Source organism: Megascapheus bottae, chromosome X (genome assembly GCF_031878675.1).
Source record: "Megascapheus bottae isolate mThoBot1 chromosome X, mThoBot2.hap1, whole genome shotgun sequence".
Taxonomy (NCBI): domain Eukaryota; kingdom Metazoa; phylum Chordata; class Mammalia; order Rodentia; family Geomyidae; genus Megascapheus; species Megascapheus bottae.
The window spans coordinates 47,666,349-47,686,397 of NC_143547.1; the positions used below are offsets into that span (position 1 = coordinate 47,666,349).

The 20,049-nt window shown below is 38.7% G+C and overlaps 1 protein-coding gene across 2 annotated transcripts in view; it reads left to right on the forward strand.

Annotated features, from left to right (window-relative positions):
- The window catches only part of Zdhhc15 (zDHHC palmitoyltransferase 15), a 99,721-nt gene that overhangs the window by 43,653 nt on the left and 36,019 nt on the right, over nucleotides 1-20,049 (forward strand). For both annotated transcript variants that reach the window (XM_090327025.1, XM_090327027.1), the window contains 5 exons: nucleotides 1,433-1,553; nucleotides 9,843-9,912; nucleotides 11,933-11,965; nucleotides 12,644-12,764; nucleotides 17,239-17,371. In XM_090327025.1, coding sequence (XP_090183151.1) covers nucleotides 1,433-1,553; nucleotides 9,843-9,912; nucleotides 11,933-11,965; nucleotides 12,644-12,764; nucleotides 17,239-17,371 — 478 coding nt within the window. The remainder of the gene's footprint in view (nucleotides 1-1,432; nucleotides 1,554-9,842; nucleotides 9,913-11,932; nucleotides 11,966-12,643; nucleotides 12,765-17,238; nucleotides 17,372-20,049) is intronic.

The window sequence follows — 20,049 nt, forward strand, 5'->3', positions numbered from 1 at the left end:
ACAAAGTAAGCCAGAGCCAAGCATGATTTCCCTCATTTGTAATAATTAGAATGTGCCTATAAATCTACAAGTAAACCCAGTGGATAGTAAAATACAAAAAATTATACTGAGATGATAAATTAAACAGGACTCTAAACATTTACACAATGAGACCAAAGGAGGATATTCTTAGGAGAAAATCAGAAGGGCACAATAGCTATGTGCATATGAACATATAAAATGATGCTTATCACTTAGAACAAAATCCTATTAAGTGAAGTAAGCCAGACTCAAAGGGACATAGGCTCAATTGTTTCCCTCATTTGTCATCATCAGTAGAAACCTTGAGCTCTCCTAGCAGAGATTTACAATAGAACAAAACCTAGATACATAAGGCCATATAGTATGACACTAAATGAAAGGACCTCCAGGATATAGAAACACAATCCATATAATGAGTGATTGTTGTCCTTAATGTACTATGTTATCTCTCATCTCTTTTGCTGTCCCTTGGCTATCTCATATTGTTACAGTATTTTACCTTGTTATCTGATATATTGTTTATATGCTTATTTGGATATTTGAAATCAGATAGGGAAGGGGGAAAACAAGATGAGAGGCGGGGGTGGGGGAGGGAAATGAGGACCAAGACATGAGAAAGAGTAATGTATGTGAAGTAATGTACCTTCTATCTGGTAAATATAATGTAACCCTTCTATTAATCACAATAAAAATATGAAGAAAAAAATGATGCTTATCAAAATGAACTCCAAGAAATGGAAAAAAGAGGGGTAGTTTTTTTTTGTTATTTTGCTTTTACTTTTATTTTGTTTTGCGCCTTTGTTGCTGTTTGTGATTTCTGTACTTTTTGTCTTGTATATAAGTTTATTTGTTTTGGTGAAGGTGATGATAACACAAAGGGTGAACCAAGGTGGCAATGATACTAGACACTGATGAAAATGAACTATATAACTTGTGGGTGGAGACAGGAAAGAAAACTAGGAGAGAGCAAGGGAAGCGGTGACACTGTTCAAAAAGAAATATACTGATTACCTGACTTATGTTGCTATTACTCCTCTGTACACCTTTACAATAACAATAAATACATTTGAAAAAAATATCTTTAAGTAGTTGTACAAAGGAGTGTCGATGCAACATATCAGTTTGTGAATACAATGCATCATGATCAATGTCACCCCTTCATCATTCTTCATCTCTCCTAACCCTACCCATCCTTTCAACTTACCTGGTTCCAGTTTTGCATGTGTGCATTGAGTATTATGATTATATTCTCTCATCCTTTCCTTCTTCCTTCATCTGAACTTCCTTCCCTTGACCTCATCCCTCCACTGACAACACATATTCCAACTTCCTGGTATTTGTTATGTAGTTGTTTTCAATCATTTCTGTGAATCTTGAAAAATCAAGTGTTGACTATCATTTCTGCTTCCAGTTCCACTTGTCCTATACAGATAAGGAACGCTATGAAAATGAAGAGAGACCAGAGGTCCAGAAGCAGATGCTTATTGATATGGCCAAGAAGCTCCCAGTGTACACAAGAACCGGAAGTGGAGGTCAGTTTTTCTTAAGTCACCTAAAGAAAGCAACTACAGGAGCCGGGAGTTTGGCTTAGTGGTAGAGTGCTTGCCTAGCATGCATGAAGACCCGGGTTTGATTCCTCGGTACTACATACATAGAAAAAGCTGAAAGTGATAGTGTGGCTCAAGTGGTAGAGCTCTAGCCTTGAGAAAGCCCAAGGACAGTGCTCAGTCACTGAGTTCAAGCCCCAGGACTGATTAAAAAAATAACAAAAAGAAAGCAACTCAGAAAAGATTTCCGAAAGAAACCATCTATTTTGTCAGGCAGGTCCTCTTTTTGTCTTGTCTTCTGAAAACTTCTATGGAATTCTTTCCTCAATATTTTATTAAAAGTTTTCAAACACTCATAAAATTAAAGAGAACTGTAAATAACTATAATATCTACACTGGATTCTACCATTCACATTTCAGCATATTATTTTATTATCTATCTGTTCACAAATCCATCCTTCCTCTTTCCTCAAGCCAACTTATTTTTTAATATATTTTTATTGTAATTAATAGAAGGGTTACATTATAATCACAAACACTCATTATATAAACCAACTTATTTTTCTGATACATTTAAAAGCAAATAGCAGGAGTTTGGCCTAGTGGTAGAGTGCTCACCTAGCATGCACAAAGCCCTGGCTTCAATTCCTCACTAACCACATACACAGAAAAGGCCAGAGGTGGTGCTGTGGCTCAAGTGGAAGAGCGCTAGCCTTGAGCACAGTGTTCAAGGATAGGGTCCAGACCCTGAGTTCAAGCCCCAGGACTGGTGCGCACACACACAAAAGCAAATAGCAGACTTAAGTACACATCCACCAAAATACCTTTCTCTCATTTGCACTCAAAACACAGATTTGTGTGTGTGTGTGTGTGTGTGTGTGTGTACAGGTTATGGAGCTTGAACTCTGCCTTAGAGCTGTCCTTGAGCTCTTCAGCTCAAAGCTATTTCCCTACCCCTGGGCCTGGGTGCTGTCCCTGAGCTCTTCAGTTCAAGGCTACCACCCTACCCTTGAGCCAAGCCCCACTTCCCATTTTCTAGCTAGGATTACAGACGGGAGCCACCGCGCCCAGCTTCAAAACATACACAAATTTTAAATGCACAACTCAATTTTTCAAAAAATAAATGAATCTGTATAATCAAATACTTCTATAACCACTATAAACATTATCACCACCCCATAAATTACCACCATATCCCTTCCCCTTCCTCATGAGCATGGACAACCATTATTTTGATTAGCTTTTCCACTGTGGGATAGTTTTGTTTGTTCTAGAATTCTATGAACTAAAAAGCATGTTCTTTGACTTCTTGTATTCAGTATAATGATTTGAGATTTATTCAGATTTTTGCATATTTAATTGCTTGTGTTGATGACTAGTGTTACATCATATCCATGTATCAAAACTGGCTCAGTTCACAGGGAAATGGATAGTTCTGTTGTTTCTAGTGCTTAACTAATGAAAACAATTTGCTATGAATGTCCTCATACAAGTATTTAAAACAACAATATGCTTTCAGTTTTCTTGGGGAAATACCCACTACAGAATATTAACTTCAGGGGGCCAGGAGTTTGGCCTAGTGGTAGAGTGCTTGCCTAGCATGCACGAAGACCCGGGTTCAATTCCTCAGTACCACATGCGTAGAAAAAAGCTGGAAGTGGTACTGAGGCTCAAGTGGTAGAGCTCTAGCCTTGAGAAAATCCAAGGACAGTGCTCAGGCCCTGAGCTCAGGCCCAGGACTGGCAAAAAAAATAAAATAGTATATTAACTTCAGAATTTATCTATTCCCATAATCAGTTCTCCACTGTATAAATCTGAAAACCAAGGCTGTTCTGTGAGATCATATTCAGAAGAGTGTGTTTCAAGGCTTTTGAAAGTATACTGTCAGACACTTATGTTCCATTATTGTAACAAGTATTTAATATTTTATTATTAAATATTTTATTAATTATTTCTATAAACATTATGAATAATATAATACAATATTATATAATAAATACTATTAATTGTTGTATTTGATATATTTATAAATAATTACAAATAATATTTATTATTAGGTATTCTGATATTAAATATTTATTATTAAATATTACAACGGTGCCAAATGACAAGTGGAGGCTTTTCAGTGTAGTGTAGGTATTAGATTATATTAATTATTGCACTGGGTGCTGATGGCTCACGCCTCTAATCTTAGCTACCCAAAAGGCTGAGACCGAGAATTGAGGTACAAGGCCAGCCCAGGCACAAAAGTTCGTGATACTCATCTCCAATTAACCACCAGAAAACAGAAGTAGAGCTTTCACTCAAATGGTAGAGAGCTAGCCTTGAGCTGAAGAGCTCAGGAACATTGCCCAGGTCCAGAATTCAAGCCCCACAACTGACAAAAAAAAAGAACTTATTGTTACGGCAGTGATATCAGAGCAACTATGAAAATTACAAAAGCAATAAATCTCAAGGAAAAAATTTAAAGTCTTTATGCATATTCTCATATTTGTGGTTGGTTGGAAGTTACACAATGTCTGGGATACATTTTAAATGTTCAAATAAAAAGCCAAAGGAAAAGCAGATGAAATTATAAATGATACTGTTGACAGTTGTTGAAGCTAGTTAATGATATATGAGGCTTATGTACCTCTACTTTTTGTGGATGCTTAAAAACTTCCCTAAAACAGTTTATAAGTGATTAATGCAATTGAGGCATTTTGAAGATTGAAAATATTTAATTTGATAGAAATACCCATATAAGTTATTTCATTTCAGGCAGTAGTAAACAAAACAATGTGATAGAGCAGAGGCTATGAGCTAGAAAATTTGGCTTGCTTAGAGATGTTTTTTGTTTAATGTCTAATGTGTGTTTGTCTTTTTGTTATTGACATTATTTTATGTTATATGTATGGGATGTAGCATGATATTCAAGACAAACTGTGTACAATATCAAATCAAGGAAATTAACCTTTCTGCCCCTTTAAACATTTATCTTTTTTGTGCTAGGTACATTCTAATTCCTTACTTATAGTTTTTTATAAAATAGATAAGTTGGGACCAGGAGTGTGGCCTAGTGGTAGAGTGCTTGCCCAAAGCTCTGGATTTGATTCCTTGGTACCACATACAAAGAAAAAGCTAGAAGTGGTGCTGTGGCTCAAGTGGTAGAGTGCTAGCCTTGGGAAAGCTCAAGGACAGTGCCCAAGCCCTGAGATCAAGCCCCAGTACTAGCTAAAAATAAAAATGAAAAAAGGTAAGTTGTGAGAATGAATGCCCACCAGACTGTATTGTAGAACATCAAAATTTATCCCTCTGATGTGACTGTATTTTGCTCCCTGACTTTCAGTAAAAATTGTTTTCCCTACTTCTATGCAATTGACCTTTATAAATCTTCATCATTTGAACAGGAACATGAAGCATTTATCTTTCTGTGTCTATCATATATGCATATTCATATATATATCCCTTAACATAATAACCTCCTTTTCCATCCATATTCCTACAAATGATGGAATTTCACTCTTTTTATGGCTCAATAATTATCTAGCATGCATATACACCATGTTTTTATTATCAGCTCTTAAGTCCATGTGCACCTGGGATGATTCCATAGCTTAGTTATAAATAGTGATGCTATAAACATAGATGTGTAGATATCTTGACTATATGCTGACTTACACTATTTTGATTATGTACCCAAAAACAGATCATATGGTATTTTTGTTGTTCTTTTGCCAGGCCTGGGGCTTGAACTTGGGGCCTAGACCCTATCCCTGAGCCTCTTTTGCTCAAGATTAGCACTCCACCAGTTGAGCAACAGCTCCACTTCCAGCTTTTTGGTAATTTATTGGAGATGCAAGTCTCATGGGCTTTCCTGCCTGGGCTGGCTTCGAACCACAATCTTAAGATCTTAGCCTCCTGAGTAGCTAGGTTTAGTTTCTTGAGGATTTCAATCGTGGCTGCACTAATTTATTTTCCTATCAGCAGTATAAAAGAGTTACATTTCTTCTTGTATCCTCACCAGAATTTTTGTTTTTCTTGCTTGCCATTATGATTGGAATGAGATATAATAGAATCTAAGTATTGATTTGACTTGTGTTTCCTTTAAGGCTAAGGATGTTGAACATGAACATTTCTCCATGTATTTAATAGTCATTTGTATTTCTTATTTTGAAAAGTATCAGTTTAATTCACTTATCCCTTTATTAATTAAAGTATATATTCTTTTGTTGTTTGTTATTTTTTCCCGGTCTTGGAGCCCGGTCAGGGCCTGAATAATCTCCTTGGACTTTCTCAAGGCTAGAGTTCTACCACTTGAGCCACAGCACCACTTCCAGCTTTTTTGTATGTATGTGGTACCAAGGAATCGAAGCCTGGTCTTTGTGCATGCTAGGCGAGTACTCTACCACTAGGCTAAACTCCTGGCCCTGGCGTTTAATTTGATTTTTTTTGCTAGTCCTGAGGCTTGAACTCAGGGCCTGAGCACTGTCCTTGGGCTTTCTTAAGGCTAGAGCTCTACCACTTAAGCCACAGCGCCGCTTCCAGCTTTTTTCTATGTATGTGGTACCGAGGAATCGAACCTGGGTCTTTGTGCATGCTAGGCAAGCACTCTACCACTAGGCAAAACTCCCAGTCCCCTGGTGTTTAATTTTTTGAACTCCTTATATATACATAGTCTTATTTACTGCTTCAATCCCATTGCCTGTTAAAAATCTCTTTGAGTTGGTTTATATTCTCTTGGCTCAATTCTTGTAGTTCATATGCATCTAACATTTTACCCATTTCTTCTTGATTTTCTTTTCCTTTATTTTGTGGATTGATAGTGGAGCTTGAACTCAGGGCTTCATATGCTTTTGCTTGGCTTTTTTGCTTCAGGCTGGCATTCTACCACTTGAGCTACACCTCTACCTCCTCTTCTTGATTTTCCAGTATTAAAATACAGATTTTGAGAGTATTCCTTAGTGATCCTTTGAATTTTATTGGCATTTCTTGTGATATCCCCTTTCTCATCTCTAATTTATTGAACTGTGTCTCCTCCCTCTTTCTTTTGGATAGTTTGACCAAAGGTTTGTCTTGTTTCATTGACTCTTTATTGCATTCTTTCAGTCTCCATTTCAGTAAGATCAGTCTCTGCCCCAATCTCTTATTAGTTTGAGGTTTGGCTTGTTCAATTTTTTTCTAGGATCCTGAAGTACATCATTAGATTATTTATTTGATATCTGATTTTTTAAATTTATGTCATCATAGCTATAGACTTTCATCTTAGCACTGCCTTTGCTGTGCCCCAAAGCTCTGGTAAGTACTATTTTCATTTTCATTTGATTTTAGGACTTTAGAAAAGAGCTCCCTGTATTTTTTTTGATAACCCACTGGACATTCAGCTGTATATTGTTTAGTCTCCGTGTGTTTCAGTGTTTTCTGTAGTTTCCCTTACTGTTAATTTCTAGTTTTTATTCTTCAGTAGAATGATATCATACAGGAAGTTATTCCAACTTCTTCTAATTGTTAAGACTTGAAGTATGCCATAAAGCATGATCTCTTTCAGAGAAAGTTCCATGGGCTGCTGAGAAGAATGTATATTCTGTGACTGTTGAATGGAATACCCTGTGGGTGCCTATGAGTCCATTTTCTCTATTATATCATTGGAATCTGAATTTCCTAGTTTGATTTTTTTGGTCTGGATTTTGTTTGGATAGACTGGGATAGCAAAGTGACCCACTATCATTTTGTCCTATTTCTTATGTTTCTGTTTTGGAATTTGTACATTTGAAACCAATTCACTGTTGGAAATTTTAACCACCCATAGTCTTTTTTTTTTTTGCCATTCCTGGGCCTTGAACTCAGGGCTTGAGTTTTCTTAAGGCTAGCAACTCTACCACTTGAGCCACAGCACCACTTCTGGCTTTTTCTATGTATGTGGTATCAGGAAATCAAACCCAGGGTTTCATGCATGCTAGGCAAGCACTCTACCAGTAGGTCACGCTCCTGGCCCTCGCCTATAGTCTTTTACTTGAAATATTGTTGATATTTAGACAGGATAGCACAGGGCCACAAATTAGGTGTTGTTGTTGACCCTGGATTAGGAATGTAGCCCAGTAACCAGACATGCTGTTTAGAATGGTCACCCACTAATCATAAAGAAAAATTCGCTTCAGTCATTTTTATGGTTCCTAGTGTTCAGGTTGCTGCTGTCTGTGAGCCAAGAGTGGGGCTGGTCAAGGGTCAGTCATTTTATTTTGACCATCTTGGGGGTTGGCCTCAGGGCCTGGGTGCTGTCCCTGAGCTTTTTCACTCAATGCTAGTGTTCCACCACTTGGAGCTACAATTCCCTCAGGGGTTCCTTGTCTGCTTCTGGACTGCTTTCAAGTTTAGAAGCTTCCCTTCTTTTTGCACAAAGAACTGTTGCAGGCTGCAAGAAGCTTTACATCTTGTGGGCTCAGCAGGTTGCACCTTGCTCTACAAACATGTTTTTGTCCCTAGGTATATCCCTCACATTTGTAAGAAAATGTGGAGCAGGAAGCAAAGAGAGCTCTGAGTTTTACAGTGGTAGAGGAACACTAGGAGTGGGAGGAGAGAAGACTCAGGCATTTCTGCCTGCTGATCTCTGCCCACCAGGTCACCTCCCTGCAGGAGTGTGGTGGCTGGGGAGAATCATCCTTGGATCAGAAATGTAAGTCTCTTTCCTGGAAGCAAATGAATAGGCAAAAAGCAGCTCCCAGTCTCGTCTCCATGCTTTTAGACCTTGCTCAACAGGTCATCACGGTGTCTAAGAGGGGAGGCTAGGACAGTGCTATTACAGGACTCAGGTGCAGTACTTTCCAATCAGCAAACATTCATAGCCAGGAGACACAATGCTTGGTCTCTGAGCACTCCGCTAGTCATGGGATTGATGCTGTGTCCTGAGGGAATGGGACTCACACCTTACCAGGGAAGATGAGGCCACTCGTCATGGTGTTCAGTCTCCCTTCTACCGTGTCAGACTTTCTCCCTCTCTATGACAACCTTTCATGGTCAGCCCGTACCCAGCTATCATGGCAGACACTCCAAGCCATGAATGTTTCTTGTTTTCATGTCTCAGAATAGCTCAGTATCAAGCAAGAAGTCCCCTCTCAAGATGGTGCCTTACTATCATTTTCTCAAGCTAAGAGGAGTGGTAAAAAGTCTTTGTCTTCTCCTAGACTAGGTTTTACCATACAGGAGCAGTCCCTGTCACACCTAATCCTCATCAAGTTTAATCTTTACGAGAACTGAAGGCTTCTCTTCAGTGTAGAATTGAAAATTCTTTTGTCAGGAACATCTGGTTTACCTTTTGGCTATGTCTTCAGCTTCCCTTTTCCCTTGGGGAACTGCAGTTGGAGCTGCAACTCTTTTCCAGTTTTCTCTGACTTTCTCTTTCTCCATGCTTTTTAGCTGTCCGTTCCTTCTTTCATGATTCCTAATGCTTCTTTCCTCTTTTCAGAATATAGTCTGTCTTTTGCTACTCCTCAAAGGAGTCAAAAGGAGGACACTTAGGCTGGGAATGTGACCTACTGGTACAGTGCTAGCATGCATGAAGCCCTGGGTTCAGTTCCTCAGTACCACATACACAGAAAAGGTGAGAAGTGGAACTGTGGCCCAAGTAGTAGAGTGCTAGCCTTGAGCAAAAGCAGCTCAGAGACAGTGCCCAGGCCCTGAGTTCAAGCCCCAGGACAAGCAAGAAAAAAAGACACATCTAATTCACTGTCTCACCTTGTCTTCTCTAAAAATTGTTATTATGAGAACTAGTGTCTTTGCCAGAAATTTTATTCATTTTGCACATTCTAACATCTGGAGATAGGAGATAAACAATGAATCCTTGTTTTCAGATAGGAAATTCAGAATAAAAATAAATGAAATGGTTTTGTCTGAAATCACTCAGGCAATTGCTCATAGTTTTGCAGATACAACATCTTTTTATTTTTTAATTTAATATTTTGTCGGTGTGATGTACAGGGGGTTACAGTTACATACATACATTTCTTGTTGAGCATTGTTACATTCTCCCTCATTTTTCCCACCTTCCCTCCCCTCCAATCCCGCCCACAAGTTGTAAAGTTCATATGAAATATTTCCTCTTTCCTTCATCCTCTTCTCAGTCCAGAGTACTTCCAAGACTCATCCAACAAGGGAAAAATATCTACTATTTTGTTTGTCAGCTTGATATGAGTTCAACTATACAGAGTCATTGTATTATAAGCCATTCAGTCAGATTAGTAAAATGTCAGATCTTGCATTGATCCCTAACAAATACTAACCATTTTATTTTTCCTGTAGCTGTACGATTCTGTGACCGGTGCCATCTGATCAAGCCAGATCGCTGCCACCACTGTTCAGTCTGTGCCATGTAAGTGACAGCTATATTTTCCCTAGGCTGAGCGTGGCCACTGATGGTTGCCTAGACAACAAAATGATGGATCCTAACATGTAACCATGCCCAGATAAGAGCATTTCTTTTCCATCGTAATGAGCACATGCCAAACACCCTCACTGAGCTGATGAGGATTCAAGCTATTCTAAAGATAGAAAGAGAAGTAAAAATCACATTTGAAAAATAACCTTTTTATTTCAGAATAGTTTTATGTACATAGATTTATTGTATAGATTGTTTTCATCTATCCTAGACTTACATTTACCTATGAACACATTTCATTACTATTGTCTGCTTGTTAACAATTAAACTAATATTGATATATTGTTTTCAACTGAAATCTAGATTTAAATATCCCTAGGGGGCAGAGGCAACATAGTAGAGTACCTACCTAGCAAGGACAAACCCCTGGATTCAAACTCCAGTACCCCCAAAACAACAATAACAAACCCCCCACATATCCTCAGTTTCCCTCAATGTCTTTGATCTGATCTAGGATTCTATGTAAAATAAATTATATTTAGTATTTGTGTCTCCTTAATTACTCTATGCTGTGACAGATTCTCCAGTTTTACTTGTTTTGAATGATCTTGACAGTTTCCAGGAGCCAGGGTTAAGGTGTTGTATAGAATTTTCCTAAATTGAAATTTCTTTGTTCGTTTCTCATTACACTGGGGTAATGTGATTATGAAAGGTAGACCATACATATAACGCTTCCATTCTCATTTAATCAAATCAAGAGTATTGATAAACATGAGTTTTCACTGCAATAGTAATTTTGATCATCTTGCTGAGCCATTGCTTTTCAGGTTTTTCCATTGTAAAATTATTCCACCCTTTCCTTTCTGTGCTATGTCTCTTGGAACGAAGCCACTATGTATAGCACATGTTGAAGGAATGGGAAGTTATAGTCCCTCACCTTGAAGGTGGAATATCTGTATACGTTGTTGGAAATTCTAGATGCTTCGCTCTTCTCTTCCATTTATTTATAGCAAAATAGAACCATAGATATTCATTTTCTGTTTTTGTTATGACCCAATACTACCTTCTTTATTTTGTGGATCTGGCTCCAGTTTTTTTTTCTTTTTGTGCTAGTTCTGGAGCTTGAACACGGGGCCCTGAGCTATCAGTTAGCATTTTTTGCCCAAGGATGGTGCTCAACTTCTTGAGCCACACCTCCACTCCTGGATTTTAGATGGTTAACTGGAGATACGAGTCTCATGGGCTTTTCTTCCCTGGCTGGCTTTGAACCATGGCTCTCAGATCTCAGCCTCCTCACTACCTCGATTACAGCCGTGATCCACCAAAACCTGACTATTCCTGTTTTCAAATAATACTTTTTATATTAATGTATCTAATCTTCATAGAAGTCTTTCTTCTAAAGTAGTAGTTCTAGCTATATTTCCCTTTGCCTTTAATTGAAACTCAGGCTATAACATATGGTTCCCCCCATCCCCACCCACACTGTAAGTAAACTGAGTACTGAACGAAACTAGAGAAGACATCTTGGACCTTTTCTCTGTAGAAATACCCTGAATTGGGCCAGGAGTTTGGCCTAGTGGTTAAAGTGCTTGCCTAGCATGCATGAAGACCCAGGTTCGATTCCTCGGTACCACATACATAGAAAAAAGCCGGAAGTGGTGCTGAGGCTCAAGTGGTAGAGCTCTAGCCTTGAGAAAGTCCAAGGACAGTGCTCAGGCCCTGAGCTCAAGCCCAGGACTGGCAAAAAAAAAAAAGAAATACCCTGAATTCCTTATCTTTCTTAAAGTTTGGACATCCAGGCATATAACTTGCTGCTAGCATAACCCTAAAATATGTCATGATTGGCTCATCCTAAGAGTAACAGAAGATAGTCATTTTGGAATTGCCATAGTAGAAGTCTGTGTAAAGGTGTACTGGAACTATGTAAAAGTATTGGTGAACCCTTGAGTGCCATTTTGAGGTGTCACTTTGTGTCCATGGCTTCACTTACCACTGTATTTTGTCCCCTTTGTAGGTGTGTTTTAAAAATGGACCATCACTGCCCTTGGTATGTCCTTTTGATTCATTTTTCTCCTCAAAAGGGTCAAAGTTGCTCAACAGGCCCACTTTCCTAAGCATAGTTGAAACACATCTATTTCTGCCACCATAATTCACTGGGCTTTGTATCTGTATGTAGGAGGGCAGAGGAGGTGTAACATTTTCAAGCTAGAACAAATAGACCACTCAAGGTATGCTAGTGAATTCCTGAGGTCACAAAACTAATGGTTTCCTGTCCATTAGCTTTAGCAGTAATGATATCCAGCATAAGTGTTTCTTCTGTTTGACATTCTACAAAGCAATTTTGTTTCTGGCTGGCTTGATTCTGAAATATTCTCCATTGCTACAATTTTGACATTTCTACAATTTTGATGTGTCAGACCTTGAGACCTAGTGCAAAATCAACCAATTCCAAAGAGAACATGCTACAACTACCCAAAGTTTAGTTGTAAGTATTTAGCAACTTAGAGCCAAGGTTTCTTGGGTTTGTTAGGGACCAGTTTGTACAAGTGAGATGTAAACTTGTTCTTCCAGTCTGTTCCTATTAAAGGACTTCTATCTTGGGTTAGGTTTCTATATGACACATAATGAAACAGCAGCTGTACTATGTTTCCATTGCGTAGTCTACTATGTATCAGATTGTTCTTAATCAGTACATTCTGATCTCAAATTCCTTTTTCTTTTTTAGGGTTAATAACTGTATTGGATTCTCCAACTACAAATTCTTCCTTCAGTTCTTAGCTTATTCTGTTCTCTACTGCCTGTACATTGCTACAACCGTCTTCAGCTATTTCATCAAATACTGGAGAGTAAGTTTTTGGTTTTTTAATCCTGAAGAGTCCTCCCCTAAAGCAAAGTCGCACCCACGGTAATGTGTAATGCTATTTGCCCGATAGCACATTTTGCCTCTTCACATTTCAAAATATAATAGCTAATATTCAAAGCCACCCAAAGAAAAGGAACTAAAAACAAGTTTCTCATGAATATGCTAAGACTTAAGAAATTTCTATTTACACGTTCTAGTTATATATTTCTGTTATCTATGACAGTCTTTCCAAGACCCTCAAGAACCTAATATATTTTTTTCCTAATATATTGACTCCTGTTGACTCTTTTAAATGTTACTTTTGTGGTTGAGATTTTGATGAATCCATTTATTGCTAATTACATATTTGAAAAATCTTGACATGAATTCTGAATTCCTATTTTTGAAGAAAAAGTGGCTAATCAAGTCGGGAGCGTAGCCTAGTGGTAGAGTGCTTGCCTAGCATCCAGAAGGACCTGGGTTCAATTCTTTGGTACCACATATGCAGAAAAAGCCAGAAGTGGTGTTGTGGCTCAAGTGGTAGAGCACAAGCCTTGAGCAAAAGTGCTCAAGACAGTGCCCAGGCCCTGAGTTCAAGCCCCAGGACTGACAAAAAAAAGTGGCTAACAAAGCACTCCTCTGTTAGAACATATTTCTCACATTCAGAGATTTACAAATTTTCTGTTAGAAAGATGTACTGGCTCATTTTCACATAAAAGGCAAAAATAAATGGAATGTTTTCTGAACTTTGTATGGCAAACAATGTGCTGAGAGTTGGTAGAACCAGAGTATAATACCGGCTCTGTTATTACTTTCATTTGCTCATTGCCAAGATCAAATGGAGATGATGTCGAAGATCCTTTACTTTTTTTTTTTTTTTTTGGTTGTGGGACTTGAAGTTTGAGCCTGGGTACTGTCCCTGAGCTCTAAAGCTCAAGGCTAGTGCTCTACCATTGATCACAGTGCTACTTATAGTTTTCTGGTGGTTAATTGGAGATAAGAGTCTCATGTACTTTCCTTCTAGCGCTGGCCTTTTTTTCCCACCAGTCCTGGAGCTTGAACCCAGGGCCTGGGCACTGCTTCTGAGCCTCTCTGTGCTCAAGGCTAGCACTCTCCCACATGAGCCACAGTACTACTTCCAACTTTTTGTGTATATGTGATACTACGGAATCAAACCCAGGGCTACATGCATGCTAGGCAAGCACTCTACTGCTAGACCACACTCCTGGCCCCGATGCTTTACTTTTTAAAAAGTGATTCTAATCGTTTTAATGATACCTCAGACAGTTTGTTTCCATCTTTCTCGGACTTGTGTGATATCAATCATCTCTCATCTGTTTCCAAAAAAAGTTAAAATAGATTTTTCCATTTATGTATATGTATAGTGTCAAGCATAAATGAAATGTGTTCCTTTTAAATGTTGTGCTAATGGTCTACAGAAGATCTCTTCCCAACAACTCCAATAAAATTCCTAACATATCCATGACGAGGGCTGTGTAAACAGAATCTAACCAACGAAAGACAGATGTGGGCAGAGCTATTAGCTAGTTCTTTACATATTAAACAAGAACCTGTGTAACAGGAATGTCTCATCTTAATGGAAAAGGTAAAGCAGTAGGGAAAGATCATGAGTCCTGTGGTCTAAATATAAATTATAAAACAGGAGAAAACTAGAAGCGATAAAGCAGTGAGAAACAAAATAGCTGAGAATATTTTATTCCTAATAGTGTAGACATTTCTATTTCTTAATTCAGATAGTCAATTTAAGAATTAGAAATAGAAATTAGCTAGACACTAGCTACTCAAGAGGTTGAGATCTGAGGATCGTGGTTCAGAGTCAGCTCAGGCATGAAAGTCTATGAGACTCATCTCCAATTAACCACCAGAAAACTAGAAGTGGAGCTATAGCTCAAAATGGTAGAATGCTAGCCTTGAGCTGAAATGCTCAGGAACAGAGCCCAGGCCTGAGTTCAAGCCCCGCGTCCAAAAACAACAAAAAAAAGATTTAGAAATTACATAATAGATATCAAAATCTTAAACTTAGAAACACAAAAGTAACTAAACACAAATGATAATGTTGGGAGTGTGGCCTGGTGGTAGATTGCTTGCCTAGCATACAAAAATCCCTGGGTTCAATTCCATATACACAGAAAAAGGCAGAAGTGGTGCTATGGCTCAAATGGTTGAGCACTGGCCTTGAGAAAAGCCCAAGGACAGTGTCCAGGCCCTGAGTTCAAGCCCCAGGACTGGTAAAAACAAATGATATTTTTTCTCAAATTTTCTTCACATAGGAAATATTCCACATTGTTATACATCATACCTCCTTTTTTTTTTTGGTTCCTTCCACAGCACAAGTTCTATTATCTATTGCTTCTGTTTCCATGACCTGCTTGGCTTTCTATCCACATGTGGAGCTACTGCTCTAAATGTGAAGAATATCTGCTACATCCAATCACAAAGGAAGTGCCAGCCTTGATCTTTACTACATGCTTGTCTCGATTCTTAACATAGTAGGCTATTGTTTAAAAGTCACCTTTCACCTTCATAACAAAGTCAACAATATTGCATTCCACACATTTTTCCTTTAGCCCACATAATCAACCAATAATCAGATACTACAATGTAAGCCAGGTACTGTGTTCATTTTGTCACTGCTGAAAGATGATGGTTGAATATGAATGAATCGACAGAAATGTACCAGTATTCACAAACGTGCCACAAGGAAACATAACCTTGTCCCTTTTCCTATTTCCTCATTGTTTTCTTTTTCTTTTTTAAAAATTTTTTGCAAGTCCTAGGGACTGAACTCGGGACCTGAACACTGTCTTTGGGCTTTCTCAAGGATAGAGCTCTAACACTTGAGTCTAAGCACCACTTCTGGCTTTTTTCTATGTATGTGGTACTAGGCAAGCACTCTACCACTAGGCCAAACTCCTGTCCCCTCCCTCATTGTTTTGCTTCCAAAATAGCTTTCTCATACATGACATATGGGAGATGCGGAAACCTGTCATGGATCATCTTCATAATGAAAAGGGCATTCAGAACAGTGTCTCCAGCCTGAGGGAATATTAGTGTAGTTTAGGGATGGCTTTCTCCATGTAAATGGAGTTTATCCTTAAAAGAAAAAGTAAACAAACTTGGGAGGGGGTGGGGGAAGGTAAAGTGGGAAGAAAACATGGGAAGGGGTACCAAGGTTCAAGAAGTAATATACTTACCACCTTACCAATATCACTGTAACCCCTCTGTACATCAACCTGACAATAAAAGAAAAAAGAAAAGAAGGGAAAAAAAGCCAGGAGCAGTTGCTCACACCTGTAATCCTAGCTACACAAGAGGCTGAGATCTGAGGATCAAGGTTCAAAGCCAGCCCGGGCACAAAAGGTCCTGAGACTCTTATCTCCAATTAACCTCTAGAACATGGGAAGTGGGATTTGACTCAAGGGTATGGTGGTAGCCTTGAGCTGAAGAGCTCAGGGACAGAGCCCAGGATGAGTTCAAGCCCCATGACACCCCCCCAAAAAAAAGAACAAGTAAACACTATCATGTATTTGAAATGTTATGTATGAAGGAGGTAAGCTGTGCTTCTGACAACAGAACCCCTTCTGGATAGTACCTTCAGATTCATTATTTCATCTGATCTCTTGAGAGGCTCATAGTAAAGTGACTTACCCCACACAACCTACTTTATACAATTTAAAGTGAGAATTTGAACATAAGATTAACCCAGGAGCCAGGAGTTTGGCCTGGTGTTAGAGTGCTTGCCTAGTATACACAAATACCCAGGTACAATTCCTCAGTACCACATACATAGAAAAAAGCCAGAAGTGGTGCTGTGGCTCAAGTGATAGAGCTATAGCATTGAGAAAGCCCAAGGACAGTGCTCAGGCTCTGAGTTCAAGGCCCAAGACTAGCAAAAAAAAAGATTAATCCAGTGATTTTTTTTACAAACTCTGCCAGTGTCTTAGTGCCCATTATGGTTCAGCTCTTCAAAAATTTTAGCTGTTTTAGAAGAAAGAACTCAGATCATTATATTATTTTGGTCCTCTCAATATTAAACAATAAGTACGTCAGTAGAAGATTGATCTTTGCCTTAAGCAAAAATAGTAATCCACACCTCCCACACTGGGTCATGTATCTCCTCACAATGATTATGAATTATTTTAGAAACACTCAAGAGGATTCTTCTACAAGTATTCCTTAAGACTGTCTCTAGATTATTCCTTTAAGTGATTTGTCTTGGTTGTCTCCTGAGAAGTGTTTGTTTTGTTTTAAAATGTAGGGCTAAGACATGAGAAAGGGTATCAATGTTTGTGAAGTAATGCATCTTCTATCTGATGAATATAATGTAACCCTTCTATTAATTATAATAAGAATTATATGGAAAAAAATAAATAAAATGTAGGGCTGTCACCCTCTGAACAACAACAACAACACCAGATAAACTTTCTCACTCTAATCTTTTGTTCTTTCTTTTCTAGGGAGAATTGCCCAGCCTTCGCTCTAAGTTCCATGTGCTTTTTCTTCTCTTTGTGGCCTGCATGTTTTTTGTCAGCCTTGTGATTCTCTTTGGTTACCATTGTTGGCTTGTCAGCAGAAACAAAACTACCTTAGGTAAGAATGACTATTATGATTAGGAAAAACTATATTAATGTGTATCAGAGTGACCTATGGACTGTTCCCAAGGAAGAGGAAAGCTCACAGTAAAGCATTTTCCCTGTAGTGACATCCCTTTGCCTCCAAACAGAGACAAATGAATATATACTTACCAAACTGGAGGACTATCGTAAATGAAGCTTACTGACTAAAGAGAGTATTCCTGAATGAAATCTTGCACAAAAGCTAAAATCTTCACAGTTCTTTATAGTGCATATTGGGTAATAGCTATTTACATTCACAGCTATGGAAATTTCCAAAGCTGTTACTATGAAGAAATGAAAGAGCAGCTGTCCAGGGCTGGGAGTTTGGCCTAGTGGTAGAGTGCTTGCCTAGCATGCACGAAGACCCGGGTTCGATTCCTTGGTACCACATACTTAGAAAAAGCCAGAAGTGGTGCTGAGACTCAAGGGGTAGAGCCTTGAGAAAAATCCAAGGACAGTGCTCAGGCCCTGAGCTTAAGCCCAGGACTGGCAAAAAAAAAAGAGCAGCTGTCCAGCAAGCACAAGGTTCAGAGTTCAAACCTCACTATCACTAAATAATCATTTTTTGCTAGTAGTGTGGCTCAAGTGATAGAGCAGTTGCCTGGCTGGGTATACGGCCCTGAGTTCAAACCCCAGCATCAGAAAAAGTAGAAATGAAAGAATCACTAGAGAAGGGAACATTAAAAGAAGGAGATGAAGATCAGAAAAAGAAGAAAGACTGATTTATCAAGCATGTTCTAACTGTCCTGAGAAAGAATCCAAACCAATAACCTGAATGTAAAACTTTGAAAACTAATCCAATTGTTCACTATTTACAATAATCAAGGAGCAATGTCAAGACAAAAGTGAGATTAATAGGGCTAGGAGTTTGGCCTAGTGGTAGAGTGCTTGCCTTAGCATGCACAAAGACCCAGGTTCGATTCCTTGGTACCACATACATAGAAAAAAAGCTAGAAATGGTGCTGAGGCTCAAGTGGTAGAGCTCTAGCCTTGAGAAAGTCCAAGGAGAGTGCTCAGGCCCTGAGCGCAAGCCCAGGACTGGCAAAAAACCAAAACAACAAAAAGTGAGATTAACATTGAACTAGTGAGTCTCCAGAAGCTGAGCATAACGATTGGACATCTTCTTGCTGTCAGTTGCTAGTACTTTAGATGTTTTCTCCTCCTCCTCCTCCTCCTCCTCCTCCTCCTCCTCCTCCTCCTCCTCCTTTTCTTCTTCTTCTTTCTTATTTTTTCTTCCTTCCTTCTCCTCCTCCTCCTTTATTCTTTCTTTTTTTGCATTGTAGGGCTTGAATTCAAGGCCTGAGTGATGTCCCTGAGCTCTTTTGCTCAAGGCTAGCCCTCTACCACTTTGAGCCATAGCTCCACCTCTGTTTTGTGTTTTTAGTGTTTAATTGCATACAATGTCTCATGAAGATTTTTCTTCACAGGCTAGCTTTGAACTGCCATCCTCGGATTTCAGCCTCCTGAGTAGGTAGGATTATAGGTGTGAGCCATCGATGCCTAGCTTAAGCCTATTATCCTATGGAAAACTGTATTCATTGTGGATTTTGTTGCAGTAATGTTTTTCATCTGAGATCAAACAAATCTTTACATGATCAAGGCATACAAGGAAGGAGGAAAAAGTGTTCAAATTTTAATGTGTAAGTAGGAGAGATTTGGGGACAGTTTAGTGCAAAAGCCATTGCACTGAAGAAATTTACTGGCTAATAATACTAACAGGAAAGTATGTTTGCACCCATTTTCTAAATCAAGTATAAATGCAGCACTTAGTTGTTAGGATGGTAAATGAGCACATTTGGCCAAAAGATCAGCTACAAAATAGACAAGTACTAAAAAGCTTCATGATAACAGGATCTGAAAACAAAGGACCAATGGGAATGGACCTATTCAGCCAGAATCCAACAGAGAATGTGTTTGCTTAATGGGATGAATGTGTGTCTAAAATTAATATGCACTAATACAGTCCACTTCCTTATAGTGTTTGAGGTGATTTTAGTCCACCCATTGACATCTTATCTGGAGCAAAGCTGGGTTTCTTACAATGCAGATTTCAGTGGGAACATCTTCATTTCTGCAATGTTTCAAAACCAAATCAATGTCATTACCATGTCTTTATGTGTCATTACTTTGGTCCAGGCTCTACAGATGGGGACCATTTGGCTGTTGTCACCACTTAGATTCAATTATGTTGCTATTAAATCTGTTCCTTCATTCATTAAATCCAGCAGCATGAATACATTTGACCCTATGACTGCTTATTTCTACCATCATGTGTTTTCCCTGCTATTTTAAAATTCCAAGTTCTTTATATTACATAACAAGATAACAAGTTTAGTATTTATTAAGTGAGGAGGGTAGTTTTCTTTTTTTTGCTATTCAGCAATATCTAAGAATAAGGAGCCTCTGCAAGCACAGTAAAAATATATAAAACCAAGTCATATTCATCAAGAAATGTAAAATCCAAAGTATAGTTGGGTGCCGGTGGCTCCCACGTGTAATCCTAGCTACTCAGGAGGCTGAGATCTGAGGATCCAGGTTCAAAGCCAGCCTGGACACAAAAAGTCCATGAGACTCTTATCTCCAATTAACTGCTAGAAAACGGGAAGTGATGCTGTAGCTCCAGTGGTAGAGCACTAGCTTTAAGCTGAAGAG